The 16,110-nt window shown below is 38.4% G+C and overlaps 1 protein-coding gene across 5 annotated transcripts in view; it reads left to right on the top strand.

Moving 5' to 3' along the window:
* Positions 1-16,110, top strand: part of RNF180 (ring finger protein 180) — a 99,304-nt gene that overhangs the window by 70,044 nt on the left and 13,150 nt on the right. The window contains exons 7-10 of one of the 5 annotated variants that reach the window (XM_075078614.1): positions 6,202-6,347; positions 13,871-14,039; positions 14,460-14,565; positions 15,176-15,328. In XM_075078614.1, the coding sequence (XP_074934715.1) occupies positions 6,202-6,347; positions 13,871-13,942 (218 nt within the window). In that variant the 3' untranslated portion in view covers positions 13,943-14,039; positions 14,460-14,565; positions 15,176-15,328. Of the gene's footprint in view, positions 1-6,198; positions 9,496-13,870; positions 14,040-14,459; positions 14,566-15,175; positions 15,329-16,110 lie in introns of those variants that run through there. The other 4 variants (XM_075078619.1, XM_075078616.1, XM_075078617.1 and 1 more) reach the window with 4 other exon arrangements.

Genomic DNA, 16,110 nt, shown 5'->3' with positions numbered 1-16,110 from the left:
GAAGGCTGGTGGTTATGCAAGAAACTTAGGATGATGCCTCGTTTGTGACAGCAGTATAAAAACACTGCATCCTTGAGAAAAGTACAGAATGGTGGGAAATGTTGCCCCATTTCTCCATGCTATCATCAGGTCTGCAGATGACTACAAATTGGAGGAACTGCTGATAGACTCAGTGGCAAGGCTGCTATTCAGAGAGACCAAGACAGGCTGGAGAAATGGGCTGAAACAGTAAAGCAGGTGCTTCAGCAGATAAAGTCCCTTTCAGCAGGGCATGTAAGAAGAAAAGTACACCACAGTAGAATATGGAAAATATGATGTAAAAGATCATCTAGCAAACTACATTGGATTGTTGCTGGAATCCCACAGCAGTCTGTGCAGTTCGGAACGTTCATATGTGAATTGGAAAAGCAATACAAATAAAGCTGTTAAAGTTTATTAGTGGCACTGATGATAGTAAGTATGAACTTGATGGCTAACAGTTCTCTTGATCAGCAACCTTGAGGAGGCAACGGAATGCATTCTCACCAGTCTGCAGAGGGCAACTAATTGCAGGAAAGGCTGGTAGACTCAGCAGCAGGGCTGCCATTCAGGGAGACCTAGACAGGCTGGAGAAATGTGCTGAAAAGAACCTTGTGAAATTCAGCAAGGACAAATGCTGATTCCTGCAGCTGGGAAGGAAGAGCCCCTGGCAATGAGACAGGTTGGGCACTGACAGCCTGGGGAGAAGCTCTCTGGAAAGGACCTGGGCGTCCTGGTGGAGAGCAAGCTGTGCCTGAGCTGGCACGGTGCCCTGGTAGCAAAGAAGGCCAACAGATTCGGGCGCTTAATGAACAGGAGCATGATGTATTGTTGTGGTTTAGCCGGCAACTCAGCCCCACACAGCCACTTACTCGATCCCCCACCAGCAGATGGGGGAGAGAATCAGAAGGGTAACGCTCTTGGGTTGGGATAAGAACAGTTTAATAATTAAAACAACAATAACAAAAATGCAATGGAAAGGAAAACAATGAGCGGGGCGAAACCTGGGGGGAGAGGGGGGAGGGAGGGAATGAACCACCAAAACAAACTGCCTGTGACGCAGCCGCTCACCGCCCGCCGACCCGACACTGCCCCTCCCCGAGCTGCCAACTGCCCCCCTTAATACACTGGCCATGGTGTCACCTGGTAGGGAATGAACCTGCCATTGGCCGGTCGGGGTCAGCCGCCCCCACCATGGCCCCGCACCTCCCAGCCCCCCCGCCTATGGGGCAGAGCGCGGGAAGCTGGAAAGGTCCCTGACCACCACAGGCACCACAGTGAAGAGAATTAAACCCTTCTCAGCCAAAACCAGTACATGTATGAACAGCAGTAGATGAGAGAAGTTTCCATCCCCTGCTACTCAGCAGACCACATCTAAAATACTGCGATTTTGCTCCCCTGCCCCTAATACAGGGAAGACAGCAGTAAATTGGAGCAGGTTTAGCGGAGGGACATCAGGATGCTCAGAGGTCTGGAGCACCTGACCTGTGAGGAAAGGCTGAGGGAACTGTCTTGTTCAGTCTGGAGAAGGGCAGGCTATGGGGAGGATCTCTGGGCAGCCTTACTGTACCTATAAGAAGACCACCAAGAGGACAGCCCAGCTGTTCACAGTGGTATATGGCAGGAGGATGAGCAATAATGGATATGGGAGGTTCAGACTGCAAGTAAGAAAAACACTTTCACTGTGACAACAGTCAAGTGGTAGAGCAGTTGCCCACAAAGGCTATGCAATCTCCATAATACGTAATATTTACTTTGATGAGCTGTAAATTAGCTATTGCCACTTAAGAAAAGAGATCCGGGTAATATTGTGATTAGTTTTCTGAACACATTCAATGTATAGCCATAGTCAAAAGGTAAGCAAGAATTATTAGGATTGTAACAAAATGGAAAACGTTGTAATTGTCTAGATTTGTGGTGATCCCACATCTCCAATTTTGCATATAAGTTTAGATTATGTCATCTTAAAAAAGGGTAAAGTAGGGTGAAGCATAATGCGGAAAGGATGATCTGAAGTATGGAACTTTTCCATACACAGGAAGTTTACAAGTTTTTTGTTTGGAAAGGATATTACAGGAGGCAGATACAAGAGGTTTGTAAAATTATGAATGGCATAAGGATGCTTTAGGAAAGATTGTTCACTGTCTCTCAGAGGCATTCTTGCATTAGCAATTATAGCAGCCGTAATAGATAAGGTAAAACAATTGGCGCTGAGGGCCAGATATCCACATTTGCATTTTAGGGAACAGGAGCAACTTACTTCCAGTCCCAAGGGCTGAATGCCCATTAGTGGTCGAAGCATATTACTGGAATACATCAGAGCTGCTGGAGCTCATCTTCTGGTTTAGTTCAACCTGAAAAGAAATCAGTTTGTTTGCTCTAAGACTACTCCATCAAGGGACATTAAGCGCAGTAAGTGGAGGCAATATGAGATCCGGTTCAAAAGTATGAACAGACTCATGTAAGGAAAGAAAATCCTGTCAATGCCATTTTAACACATTGTTCTGACCACAGCTTCCAAACCGCTGAGGTCCTAAGCTGCTGGTTGCTGCAAGGGCACATATGGGAAGGTGTCAGTCTGTACTTGTCTTTTTTTCTTACGGTCTCTCAGTAGCTCTATCTATCTGCTGCAGCTCCTAATCAGAAAGAAGTGATTGCATCAAAATGACCTTGGTACCTCTGATTACCTAAGGACTCTTGTTCTTAGGTAATTTAATTTTACATGAGCACTTACAATGTAAATGGTTATTATAGTTTGCATATTATTCATTTGAGCACATTTTTAGGGTAAAATTTTCCATCTTGGTATTTTATATTCTTTAGTCATAGCAAAATGAGGTCAGTAAATTTACAAAATTTACTGGGAGAATATTTTAAGTTGTTTGCAGTCTTATTTTAAGTATTGCTTGTACTTCAGCAGGAGGTTGCAAAAACTTTGGCAGGGACACATGCAACAGATGTGCCTATTGATGCTGTGGTGAAAATCCTTTTGATTTGCACGCTCTGGTGGGTATAAAAGTGTGACTTGCACACAACGTTGTTTTTGTTATCTAGTAACAGGTTTCCACTAACAGTCTGCCAGACTCCACTGGCACTGTGCATGCATATTCATGTGATTTGAGTGGAAGTTCTTGTTCAGAGTATAGCAACATAGCAATGCACAAAGAAGTTATGTAAAATATGTGTTTTAACAAATACATGCCTGTGTAGGAATAATTTACAGACTGTATTCATCAAATAAGATAGGGTTTCTTTTTAGACAAAGGATCACATATATTAGAAGTGATTTGAAGCTCCCTCAGCTCTTCTGTTTCATAATTCAAATCCCTAATCCATGTTGCTCTACAGTTTTTGAGGAACTCTCCAGCTCTCAAGTTTTTATCTGCAGATGGCTAGATTCAGACACAGAGACATGGCTTATTTCCTCTCTAGTTGGAGAGACAGACATCTGAAGGTATTTTTCATGTCAGAATTTATTAAAGACAGTAGTCACAGTGTGGATTGTAGAGTCTGCAGTAACCTTTGTGCATGATCGTACAGGGTTTCTAAATCTGATCCTTGGTTTCAGCACTGTATGCAAGTTTACTTGGTAATATACTTCAGGGAAAATAAACAGTTCTCATTCTTTGTTAGCCTCTGCTAAGTCCTAGAATTCAGTTTACATAACAGTTGTACTATTGACATTTTCAGCTGAAGCGTAATCAATTTACAGATGGTAAAAAAGAGACTGTTTCAGCAACAGAACTGAAATCTGTTCCACATAACTGATGATCAACATTCAATAGCTTTACTCACACTGAGGGAAGCTACAAGGATTACACATGGTGTATAGTAAGCAGTACCTGGTTGTGTATTCGCTTTTAATACAGCACCAAAATTTTTTTCTGTGGATTTCTATAGGAAGAGCAATTAGAGAATAGCCAGTTTCCTACACTGAAATTGCTGTTCTTAAACGCAGAATGATTACATTACAAAGTCTAATCTGTGATAAACCCAGTGCAGGTTTGCTTAAGGTGAGTTGCACAGATATACATATCAGGAATAGCATTTGTCCAAATCTTCTAGAAGTCAAGGGCTACCAAGTCAAAACTAATGTGGCCACATGTTTGCATAGTTCCCTGATTATCCCTACTGATGTAAAAACAGCCTCTAGCATTTTGTGTTACATTAAGTATAGAAATAAACAAAAAGAAAGCATGGGTAGCAATCTTGACTCAGGCCCTCCAGAGAGGATAATATACACTAAAATTCATGTGTGAAAGGCAAAGTGAATGATACAGCATTAGTGACAAAATGTAATGTCATTTGCAAGTTAAATTTAATAAGTAGAATGTAACAACATAAATCTAGGTTTCTATTTGAAAATAATGTTTAAAAAGTGTTAGAAAATAAATTAAGAAAAATACATGTTTGAAATTGAGACTTTTTAAATGAGCATTTTTCAAGTAAATTACAACTTGGCAGAAAGATATTTAAAGACGACTAACAATTTTCAGAATTTTTTTACTGAATTACCAATGTTATTTTTCAGTAATCAAAGATACTGTTTTAAATTAACATATTTTTAAATTAACGTAATCTATAGGATAATATAAAGCACAAGGACATCTGTGCCACACCTTAAACAGACCTTCAGCATCTTTAAGCCAATGTGTAGCTCATGCATTTGCATAAAATTTTGTGGTATTATAATATAAAACTCTTTAGAAGTAAATCCCTGGAGTTTTTTAACCTTTTTTTTTCTAGAGTCACTATAGCATATTTAGCTGTGGGGCAAATCTTAGCCCACTTGGAGTCACTGAAAAACATCATAGAACACCATCACTCTTTTGACTAGCATGAAGGTTTCATGTATAGTCTCCAAAATAAGACAAATAATATTAGAGAGATTCTGATGTATACAGATCTAGAAACTTAGTGTCTGACCAACTCGATCCAACTTGTCATTAAAAATAAAAAATAAAAAAAGTGCAATGATATAATGATGTCTAACCATGAATGATTCTCCAAAGGAAGAATTTCTGTGTCTCAGTAGTGTAGTCAAATTCCTAAATAAAGCAATCATTAAATGCATATAGGAGGACCACTTTACCTATGCTACTTGAAATCAAAAGGTCTCTGATGAACTACCTTAAAAAGGATACCAAAGAGCGAAAATACTTTTCTTTGGAAGGCGTGGAAACAATTGTGCTATAAAAGTTCTGGACACAATATTAATTCAGGGAAAAAAATACAAAGAAACAGTATTGACTGAGGAACTACTGAAAAGGATCCACTACTGAAAAGGATTGAAATTCCAGCAAAGTTCTGCTTTAGGAAACTTTTTAAAAATATATTTCTTAATTATCCTGAATACAGTCTGGGGATGTTAAAATGAAAATTACTGGCAGGGGAACACCAATTATACACAATTATTTATATTAGTCAAAACCAGAAGACCAAGGAACATCAAGGAGGTTTAATTAAGCCAGACTAGACAGCAGCACGGGTATAGATTAAAACTGAGGAACGCAAGCTGAGGCACACTGGTGTACTGTGGTGCACACTGAAGGGGACTCTTCCTACCCACCTTGAGACTCCAAAAGCCATTATGTCCTTGTGGAAGAGAAAAGTCTGGGCAGCTCAGCAAAGACCTGTTTTCCAAAATCAAAGAATGCATCATAAAGGTTGAGAGTTACCTGAAAACAGAATGAAAATCCAGACCGGTATGACTGCATTCCCTCCTTGTCCTTCATCACAAAGGAACAGATCTTCAGCCTTTGCAGTGCGGTCCCAGCCTATTTCCTGTGCCACAACCTGTTGTCTAACACAGCTGCACAGACAGTTCTCTAACCTTGTATTTTGACATACACAAGAGCTATGCTACCATACTACTTACTACATAAAGAAGTCAGGAAAGGAATGAAGAAGGACCTTTTGGCAGGGCCCCACACTCAGGCCATTCTTGGAGTCACAGGATTTTTATTTCCACTTGAAAGGATGTGTTTGCATCTGCCTATATATTTTTAAGGTGTTATCAGCATACAAACAGTAATTGGAAAATTTAACCTCAGAGACATACATATCATACCGAGACATAATATTAAAGCAAGCAGGATTCCTTCCTGGGAGAAGGAGAGTTAACTTTTTTTTTACTCAGTCGCTTTTATAAAGATTTTTATCACCTAGTCTGTTTTTCAGCAGGTTTTCAAAGACGCTCAGACACTGTAACAAGGAGGCATTTCCCACATGCTGCTCACAGGATGGACTACATGGACTTTGAGGATGACAGCCGTGGATGGCGGTTTGATATGGACATGGTGATAATCTACATTTATTCAATCAACTGGGTAATAGGATTTATTGTGTTCTGCTTTCTTTGTTATTTCTTTTTCCCTTTTTAGTCTGTAGTAATCACAGTTAAGGAGAACAGCAGTCATGTGAACCACAATAACATGAATAGAAGAAAACTTGATGAAGGCAAAACATTTGTTTGATATTGCATTTTTATCATTCAGAATTGTAATAGACCGCATCAAGCATGCTGTGAGGCTATTTGATACTTCTGCTATATGTGACAAAGTACTTGAGTTTGGTTCCAAATATAATGTGAAAACCAGATCATACTTCATTCATTGGCAGTTTTGCCTTGATTTTGGTGGGAATAGGATTTACCCCTAACATATAAAATAATTAGTATGTAGAAATATAGAATACTGCATGTTCTGAGGGGAGTTCTGTGTACTATGACAGAATATGATCCATAGATCAACTCCGTGGTGACCCACTTTTCTCACGCATTGGTCCTTCAATTCCTCATACATAAAAGCAATAAAGATGCTTCCCATTTATAGTCAGATCTTTTGGGAACAAGAGATTATAAGCACGGCAGTGCTGCACCATGCATTATTTAGACATTCATCTCAGCTATTTCAATGGTATAATTCAAATCCTGGAAAATTTTGATGATAGACCTGTCAGCATTCAACTGTGGAGATGTGCCGTACTTGATGCCTGAAATTTTGAGCCTATTAACCAAAAAGAAATTGTACTGCACAGTGCGCTGACAGTTCATCTTTTCAGCAAATGGCAATCAGAATGAATCAACTAACAACCCCGAGTTCTGCACATTAAAGGGACTATTTTTGTGCAGATTCGCAGACTAGCACTGTATCTTTTTTACCCATCCAGATGAGTGTGTTTGGATTCAGCAAGATGGCTGATGGAGGGCAAGCAGCAGGCCTGCTGGCTATGATGCCATGAGACACTAATCCCAGTAAATATTGGAGAAAGAAGCATTCTCCAGTGTTAGAAGTCAGTGTCATTATTAAATTGCTGTAACAATTTGATGATACTCTCGAGTGTAGGCTTTCGAGGACTATGTGTCTCCAGGGAGATCACATGAAAGAACACTATTTATTTGCACCTTTCCTGTGAAACAATTTTAAAGCACTTTATAGTTATTCTATATAAAGATTGCTGAGTTACAGTACCAAACTGCAGCCAGTTCAGCAATCATTCCATACTTGCTGATTTACACAGTATTTTCAAATGAAAGTGAAAGAGTATCCATTAAATTATTAAAAGGATATTAGGAGATATTGCAGAATCAGGTGTTGAAGGATGATACACGGTAGTTCAGGGGTTTACTTTTCAGGAAGGTACAAGGAAATTTTTATTTCTTAGGCATGACCTGCAAAGTATGCTGTGGTTTCATCTAGAAAAGCATGTGAGTATATGTATGTAGCTCCTCTGATACCAGGATTTGTGTGGGAGACCTGTGGTTTTTCAGTAGGTGGTGTACTCCCCTGTTCTAGCAGAGAACAAGGAGAAATGTGTTGTGGAAGGTACCATCTGCCAAATGTGATGGAATGGAATGAATTCAGGGGTTTTATTAAGCGTGTGCTTATGTTTCTTTACTAGAGCAGGGCCAGCATGGTCAGTCTCTTATACGCTACAAAGTGATCAGGACCAGAAATTTCCACTTAATCTGAAAAACAGCAGTAAATCAGCTACTAATATTTTGTTTTCTTACAGGCTGCATAAACTACTTTGAGAATATATGTGTAGAATTAAAAATTACAAGTCTAACTACACTGATGGGACTAAATAAACATTTGCCATCTTTTTTAAATATATGCAAATTTAAGGAGATATAACAATTTAAATTCACCATCATCACATAGTTATGGTTGTGACAGAAATGCATTTTCTTTAATTACAGTATATCTAGTTATCTTGTCTCTACCTGAAGGCAGTTGGTTCTAGTACTGGTGGTATTAGGCATAAAGTTTTAAAAGCTTTAAGGTTGTAGTAAAGCACTTGGTGAATTTCCCTCTTTATATTGGTACAAGCAGGTCTTTTAAAAGCTAGGGGGTTTGGGTCATAGGTTCATATTTTGCTACATGGAATTGTGTAGGTCTGTGTACTCAAATATTATCAATAATTTCAAACATCTTTCTCATCTATGCCAGGACTGGGATTCTAACTGCAATTTTTGTTTGTCTCTCTAACCTTAGGAATTTACTGCTCCTATCCCAGCAAAGAGAGGGACTGATTCACCTGTTAAGCCAAAATTGCTCTTTTGATCTCAGAAAATACTAAAATGAAAAGACATAATGAAAACTTACTTTAACTTAGCTGACATAGTTTAAAATTCCAGTAATAATGTAGTGTAAAACTAATTAACCAGGATTAATTAACCAGGATATCTGATGAGGCAACATCCTTAAGTTAATATTCCAAAATATACTGAGACATAAGAAAATAGGTACTAGCTAATTATATAAGAAAGAGTTACTTACATCATTTTTAATAGCATGTTACCATGGTTTTATTCTGAAAAAGGCAACAAAGGAGAGTAAAAAATCCTGTGTAGTATTGGCCCCTTTTGTATTTCCAGTGAGAAGTGATGGCTGAGGGTGGCTGCATTTTCCTAAAAGTAGGAGTGACAATTTTGTGTGGCATTTCTAACTGTGTAACTCTGCCTTTCTTCGAGGCCTAAACAAAAAACTGTTTCTTGGGCTATATTGTTTTACGTTGTATTGTTGTTGCTAATGACAGGGGATAATTAGTTTTAAAAGATTGAAAATGTACATAATGAAGACTGTTGCAACTGTGAGAAATACCCTCCATAGGAAAACACCTAAAAGGAATAGAGTGGAGGTATTTTCTTTTTCATCCTTTATTGTTTTTTTGAGAGACATACTTTTGTAAAAATACAATAACAATTTGAAGGCTTAAATATGGTTTTCCTTGAAGTCTGCCTGTAAAATGCTGTTGATATCTGTGGGAGCAAGAGCAGCCAGGTCCTTTGTAAGCAATTGTCTGGTTAATCTGATCCTGCTCTGCAAGCTTGTCTTTGTTATCTACAATAGTATTAAAATGTTTGCAATAAAATTTGAGTTGTTTGTAATATTTTTGCAGTCATTTCACTAGATTTTGCTTGGTAGAATTAAGTTTTAATATTTATTTCAATCAATGTCTTGGTTATCCCATCTATTCTGTGTCTGCTTGGGGTCCAGCTAGGGTTTATTGAACTTCTTACTACTGCAGTTAACTCTTTTCATATTAGCAGCCTTTTATTTGTTTCAGTACTTTCCGGGAAATGGTCAGCTTTTGTCAGAAATCACCTTGGGGCAAGGTGTGGATCTTAACACATTCTGGCAATGAATAATCTCATGTGCTGGTGCTGTGTCCAGACCAATTAACTGTTGAAGGCAGCAGAAATCCTGGACAAGGCTAAGTTTGGCTTTGACAGGCAAACAGACTTTGTGCACACTCAGAAGTGAATGAGTTTCTTGCCTAGCAGTGGGTATATTTGTAGCTTGCCTACCTGCCAAAGATCCAGTCATCTTGCTTCCCTCACACAATTAAAAAACATATTTGCAAGCAATAGCTGCACAGGGAGTAGCTGCTGTGAAGCACAACGGATTCTTTCCCAGCAGCGTACCTGCCCAAGAAGCTGAGATCAAGTTAAGCCTTTACCAGTACACTACAAACAGACCTGAAATATTTACTGTATGTCAACAGCATTACCACAGTTACTGCTACTGAGATAGAAAAAGATGATGAAGAAGCAGAGTTTAGGTTTATTTCGTCATTTTAAGAGAAAAGTAATGCTGATAATATGAACCTCTGGGAGGAAGAGTAGCTATTGTAGCTATCATGTGACAAGTAACTGTTTTGATAGTGTGTGGATGTGTTTTCAGCATCTCTTGTCCTTGCCAATCCTGACCACTTCATTACTGTGGGATGCACAGGCTCTTTTGGGGAATTCCAGGTCTGTACAAGGGCAATTGCAGGCAGATGGAAAAGGCAAAGGTAGGACATCAAGACCATTCTGCTGGTGTTCAGCCCTGTACCCAGGCAGATGCTGAGAAAAAGGAGGCGATAGGTTGTAGATAGCTCTGGGCTAGATGTGGAGCAAGACAACAAGCTCTCCGTAGAGATACTGTTTATTTAGCAGAAAGTGCCAAGACAGACAGTAATAGCAGACAGGTGCATTTAAAACTGGCTGAACAGCCAAGCTCAGAGGATTTTGATTAGTGTCACAAAGTATACCTGGAGGCAAGTAACTGGTGGTGTACCCCAGGAGTGAAACTGGGTCCTGTCCTGTTAAACTTCAGTAATGATATGAATAATGCGGTAGAGCATACCTTCAGCAAGTTGCAGAGGACAAAACTGGGAGGAGTGGCAAATACACCAGAGGGTTGTGCTGCTGTCCACTGGGACCTCGACAGGCTGGAGAAATGGGCTGGAAGGAACCTCATGCAGTTCAACGAGGAGAAGTGCAAAGTCTTGCACCTGGGAACAGTCTCACACCCCAGCACATGCTGGAAAGCAGCTCTGCAGAGAAGAACCTGGGGGTTCTGGTGGACACCAAGTTGAATATAAGCCAGCAATGCACCTTTGTGTCAAGAAGGCTAATGGTATCCTGGGCTGCATTAGGCAGAGTGTGGCCAGCAGGTCAAGGGAGGTGATCCTTCCTCTCTACTCAGCGCTGGTGAGGCCACACCTGGAGTGCCATGTCCAGTTGTGGGCTGCCCTGCACAACAGACATAGAGAGCTACTAGAGAGAGTCCAGCAAAGGGCCACTAAGATTGTTCAGGGACTGGAGCATCCCTCATATGAGTGATTCTGTAGAGTCATCACACAAGACTTACCAGGTTGAGGACTAGACAACTTTAAGGGGTTGTCTTTCCTCCTACTAATTGAAATCTGTGGTGGTTGCAGTTCTTTAATGGTAAAGTTCAGAAAAGTACCAAGGAAAGAACCACATTAAATCTCATTGTATTTTTCTGGTATGAGTCATCTTAACATCAGAAATAGATATTCAAAATTTATTATTTAAACTTTTTATTGTTATTATTTAAATTTTAAAGTCTTAAAACCTTTTTTTTTACAGGTAAAAGTTTGAATTCAAACTTCCAAAAGCACCTCCTAATTTTGGGTGCCTGAGTTTGGCATTCCCAGCATGAGGTCTTCCTTCTAAAGGGATCTGATGCAGAACTGAAGATCACATTTCTCCAAAATAGGTTCTTTAGGATTTCTTATGTTGGGAGCCAAAACCTGATAAACCTTAAATACGCCTATTTATGACGGAGTTCAGCAGTGATCCAGATCCCAGCAGAATCAATGGGAGCCATCATTTTTAAGATCTAGTTTCTCATATATATCTGCAACTGGATTTTTGTCCTACAGACAAAATTGTTACTGTAAAAGATATTCTGATGGAATTTCTGAAATGAGTTTTCAGAATTTCTTGGGGCACAAGCAAATTCAAAGTTTATATTTACTTGCATTCAGTTACTCTATGACTGAAAGTAAACTAACCTCCAGTGTCTAAGACATGTTAGGATTTCTTTGTTGCTGTGATGTAATCCTGAAAAATACTTCCTGTCAAAATGGAATTAATAAAATAACAGTTAAAAATAAGTTTAAAATAACTTAATCTATTTGACTTTCCATCAAACATTTTCTTCGGTTGACATATTTCTACATTTCCATTAAGGCATTAAAATGTAATCCTATTTGAAAGAACTTTCCAGTGTTATGCTGTGGAAGTTTAACCGTAAAATGTAATCTCTAATTTAGGACGTTTCACTTTTTGCTTGATTATATTTTTACAAAGTGATTTTTTATTTAAAAAAAAATGTTCCTAAAAGAAGACTGAAGGTATGTGTAATCCGATATTGTGATTTTACTAAAATTATCTTGTTACAGACAGATCCTACAGGACAAACTTCATCTCTGAAACACATTGGCGAAAATGTGATGAATAGGCTGACAAAGTTGATATGAGGAATGCTTCTGGGCAAGTCAGCAGACTGATACTGTAGAACAAAAAGCTCAGGGTTTTCTTTTCAAGGAAAGGCTCTCAGCAGGACAGACTTGCATGGGAGACAAAATTACTTTCCTTGCCCTTTGAATGCAGCACAGGGCACTCTCTACATATTCGGAGGTGCAGTCTCCACTGGCACTTTAGGGTCAGGTTTTGTCCTTTAATGCACAGGTGTCCCATGCAAGTCCTTGGGAGTTATGCAGGGCATCTGATGGCAGACATTGATTCTCCTTTTCTTCTTCAACAAAACATTCTTGAATATTGCCGGTTTTCTTAAGGTCTTTTGCTTGACCTGTGACTGCTGAACTCTAGCCAAAGGAGACAAGATGATGTACTATTATTTTTCATTGCTTTTTGCCCATTGGGGCTGCTCTTCCATTTCATGCTGGGGCATGGCATAACCCCCTGAAACTCTGAACTTATACCCTGCTAAGAATCTGTGACCTAGTTTACTTTACAGCCTTTAATTAAAATCATGGCAAACGTAAACAGAAGGTAAATATATACCCTGCCAAAGAAGTGCACAAAACACTTTGTAGCATTAGATACAAACAAAACCCCAAGAGCTTTTCAAAGAGACTTCTGGGTCCCCCTATACAGGTTCTCTACAAAGGATTCTAGGAGCCAGAACATGGTTGGTTATTGCAAGAAACCAACCATGAAGTTGTAAAGTAGCAGATAAGCAAAGTACAGGAAGGCAGCTGCTGCCAGGGAGGTACTGGGTAGCAGTACTGGGTAGCAGTGTCAGGTACTGGATGCCTTTCAGCCTGGCCTAGAAAAAAAAAAAAGGTCAGTGTTAACAGCACAAAGCTTTTTTGCTGACCACTGCCTAGAAAACAGCTGACTATTCCCCCAGCTTTGTTCGAGGCTGGTAGGAAATGAGAAAAGGAGCAGAAGAGTGGCTTATGAACCTATTTGCTCATCATGGCTGTGAAGATGAAAGCCCTCAAGGTCCTGGCTCAGCCTGCCTGGACCTGGTTTCCTAAGGGCTCTCAGAGGCATAAGGCCTCTACACATTAATCCTTGGGCAGAAAAGCATGCTCCTTCATTCAGGATTGCTCATGATACCTGAAAAATGTTGCTACTGAAAAATGCCCTGCAGGTCTGTTTGAAATTTCAAATATATCTGTTAGCACTTCCTTTAATATTATAGTAGCAGTCAGTATCCTGTGTCTACTTAACTAAGTAGTTTTTGAGTTTGAAAAATCTTCTAGACCTCAGTACCACGGCATATCGTAACCAGGTACTCCTCTGGCACCCGTCAGCAATGCTGCCTTTGCTCAGCCACATTTTCTAATGTCCATTCTATTTTATAAAATTTGGAAAGTCTTCTTCAGCTTCATGCCCTTGACACGTTCCCATGATTTCTAAATTGATGTTATGAAAGTGATACATATCACTATGATACTGTATTAGTGATGACTTATTTAAATTTGCAGTTTGGTTTTAGGATGAGAAAACTGCAGTAATTATATTCTGACTTTTCACTAGATACCATTTTAACTTAATAATTATTTAATTTTCCATCAGACATTTGCCATCAAACATTTTCAACATTCATTTGAAATATTTCGACATTTCCAGCAAGGCATTAAAATGTAATAAGGCAATCACTTAAAATATACTCCACATGTAATCTTTTACCCTCAAACAAGAGAATGAAGCAGAAAAAGTAAATGCCACCAGTAAAAAGATCATGGTAAGTCATTTGATATTGATACAAGCATTAAAAATAAATTATTTAGAATCCTTTTTACTCTGTCATTAAAAAATATTAGTATTAAAATGGTAATCATGTAATGTATTCCACTGTTTCTGAGCTGGAGAATTATATTCAGACTGAGCAGAAGAGAAATCTCATGTAGCTTCTCTGTATTACCTGCATAAAATAAAGGATATTAGATATTGACGTAAAAATCTAGATGACCATCCTGTTCAACAAAAAGTGAAAAATAATACTCTAAAGAATCCTATGTAATCCCAGTCTCCCTAAAATAATCCCTGGTTTGGGGGTATTAACTTTTCATATAATTAGGTTGCTACCCAAGAAATATGTAGACTTACAATCAAAGTGCAAAAATAACTGAAAGTCACAAAAGCCTGTCCTTAATCCATGCAGATTATAAATCCTTGGGGATGTACATCATTCCAGAATTCATTACCAGTCATAGCATGGCAGCTGACGGTGCCTGAAAGACAACATGTTCCAATTAGAAACATATGAGGTAAGAATGTGTTTGCCTTGCAGATGGCTCTAGCTAGCTAATGTATGCATTTCAGCTGTCAGAAGTTAAACTAGTTCTAAAATAATTTGAATTCGACTTCAGGGGAGGAAGAATATGCTAATTTTTTTATATTTTATCAAGCAGAGAATGTTTGCAAGAAATTAAATTTTACAGGCAATTTATAGCCCTGTCTGATTCTATCTTAATGAACTGGACCCTACTTTTTGTGTTTTTAAAGGCTTGTGAATTAAATGAACATAGAAGTTAATAATTAGCTGTATGGTCACAGATTTTTCCGATGCATATAGTGCAATTTTACATGAACAGCAATTGCATTTTTTACAAAATTGTCTGATAGCTTTGTATTATACTCACCTAGGAGTTAAGGCTCCCAAACTCATTTTTTATTTGTCTTCTAGACTGTTACTTAAGTTCTAAACTAGAAAAAAGTGACATAATGGCATTAAATTACCAAGCTGTGCTGGTATTTTTCTTTAATTCTGCTTTAGACAGGAATATAGTGTAACAATAACAATAGCATAAATCGAGATACCCTTCTCTCTCCTTATCTATTATTACTAAAGTGCCTTATTTTCACGGTGATTTACAGGTCAAATTCACATTATTTTTAACCTCTAAAAAACAAGTTCTTCAGAACTTCCATTTTCCGTGCAGAGTCTAGTAGCAACAGCAGTCAATGTGCAAAGCACTTAGAGCTTCTCAAGTGAAAGCCACTTCTACAAGCAGAAGATGACACCTAAATGCAAGTATTACAGTGTTAATCCAACAGATGAACACATATTTTTGGCAACAGTAACTAAATTATCATTGTTATCATAATTTAAACCAAAGGATAGCCAAATTATACATGCACGACTTGTGCATGTAGAACTAAAGTCTATACTGAGTTTTAAAAAGAAAGCTGATTTAGCATGTACTGCTTTACAGGAAATTTACCATTAAAAGTTCTTCAGAATTTGTTGGTGCCCCGCTGGTAAGAAGGAGATTTCTGGAAGACTTCCACTAGCCTCTAAACTACTGCTTAGCTAAGTACCCTCAGCAGGAAAAGGAGAAAATCTTTATACCTTCAAGCAGTACAGATAACAAGTTGCTTCAGGCAACAAAATATAAATCACAGTGTGAGTTATTAAACATTTTTCTTTTTTTTTTACTCACAAGAAAGATGAGCTTATTTCACATCTAAGCTTTTTAACAAATACAAGCAAAGCAATCCAGTATTTATTGTGCAAACACAAGAGTCAAGAAACCTTTCCATTGTCAGCATCATCCGTGATCAGCAATGTGATCACTGCAGTCATACAATTTTTTCTGTACAAAAGGATGCTCATAAAGACTGTTGAGCTGTCTCTTTGAAAAACAATATATGCAAAATTCAGCATTATATTAGAAAAACAGCAAAATTGTGATATATGGTGAATAAAAAAATCTAATATACTGGAATGACTCACTTTTTAGACATTAATAATGGGTAGATTTCAAAAGCAGGGGTAACAAATTATTTCAAACATAATTGTATTATATTTT

Source organism: Phalacrocorax aristotelis, chromosome Z (assembly GCF_949628215.1).
Source record: "Phalacrocorax aristotelis chromosome Z, bGulAri2.1, whole genome shotgun sequence".
NCBI classification, from domain to species: domain Eukaryota; kingdom Metazoa; phylum Chordata; class Aves; order Suliformes; family Phalacrocoracidae; genus Phalacrocorax; species Phalacrocorax aristotelis.
The sequence above is the reverse complement of the archived record's forward strand: the minus strand, read 5'-3'. Positions and strand labels throughout refer to the sequence as shown.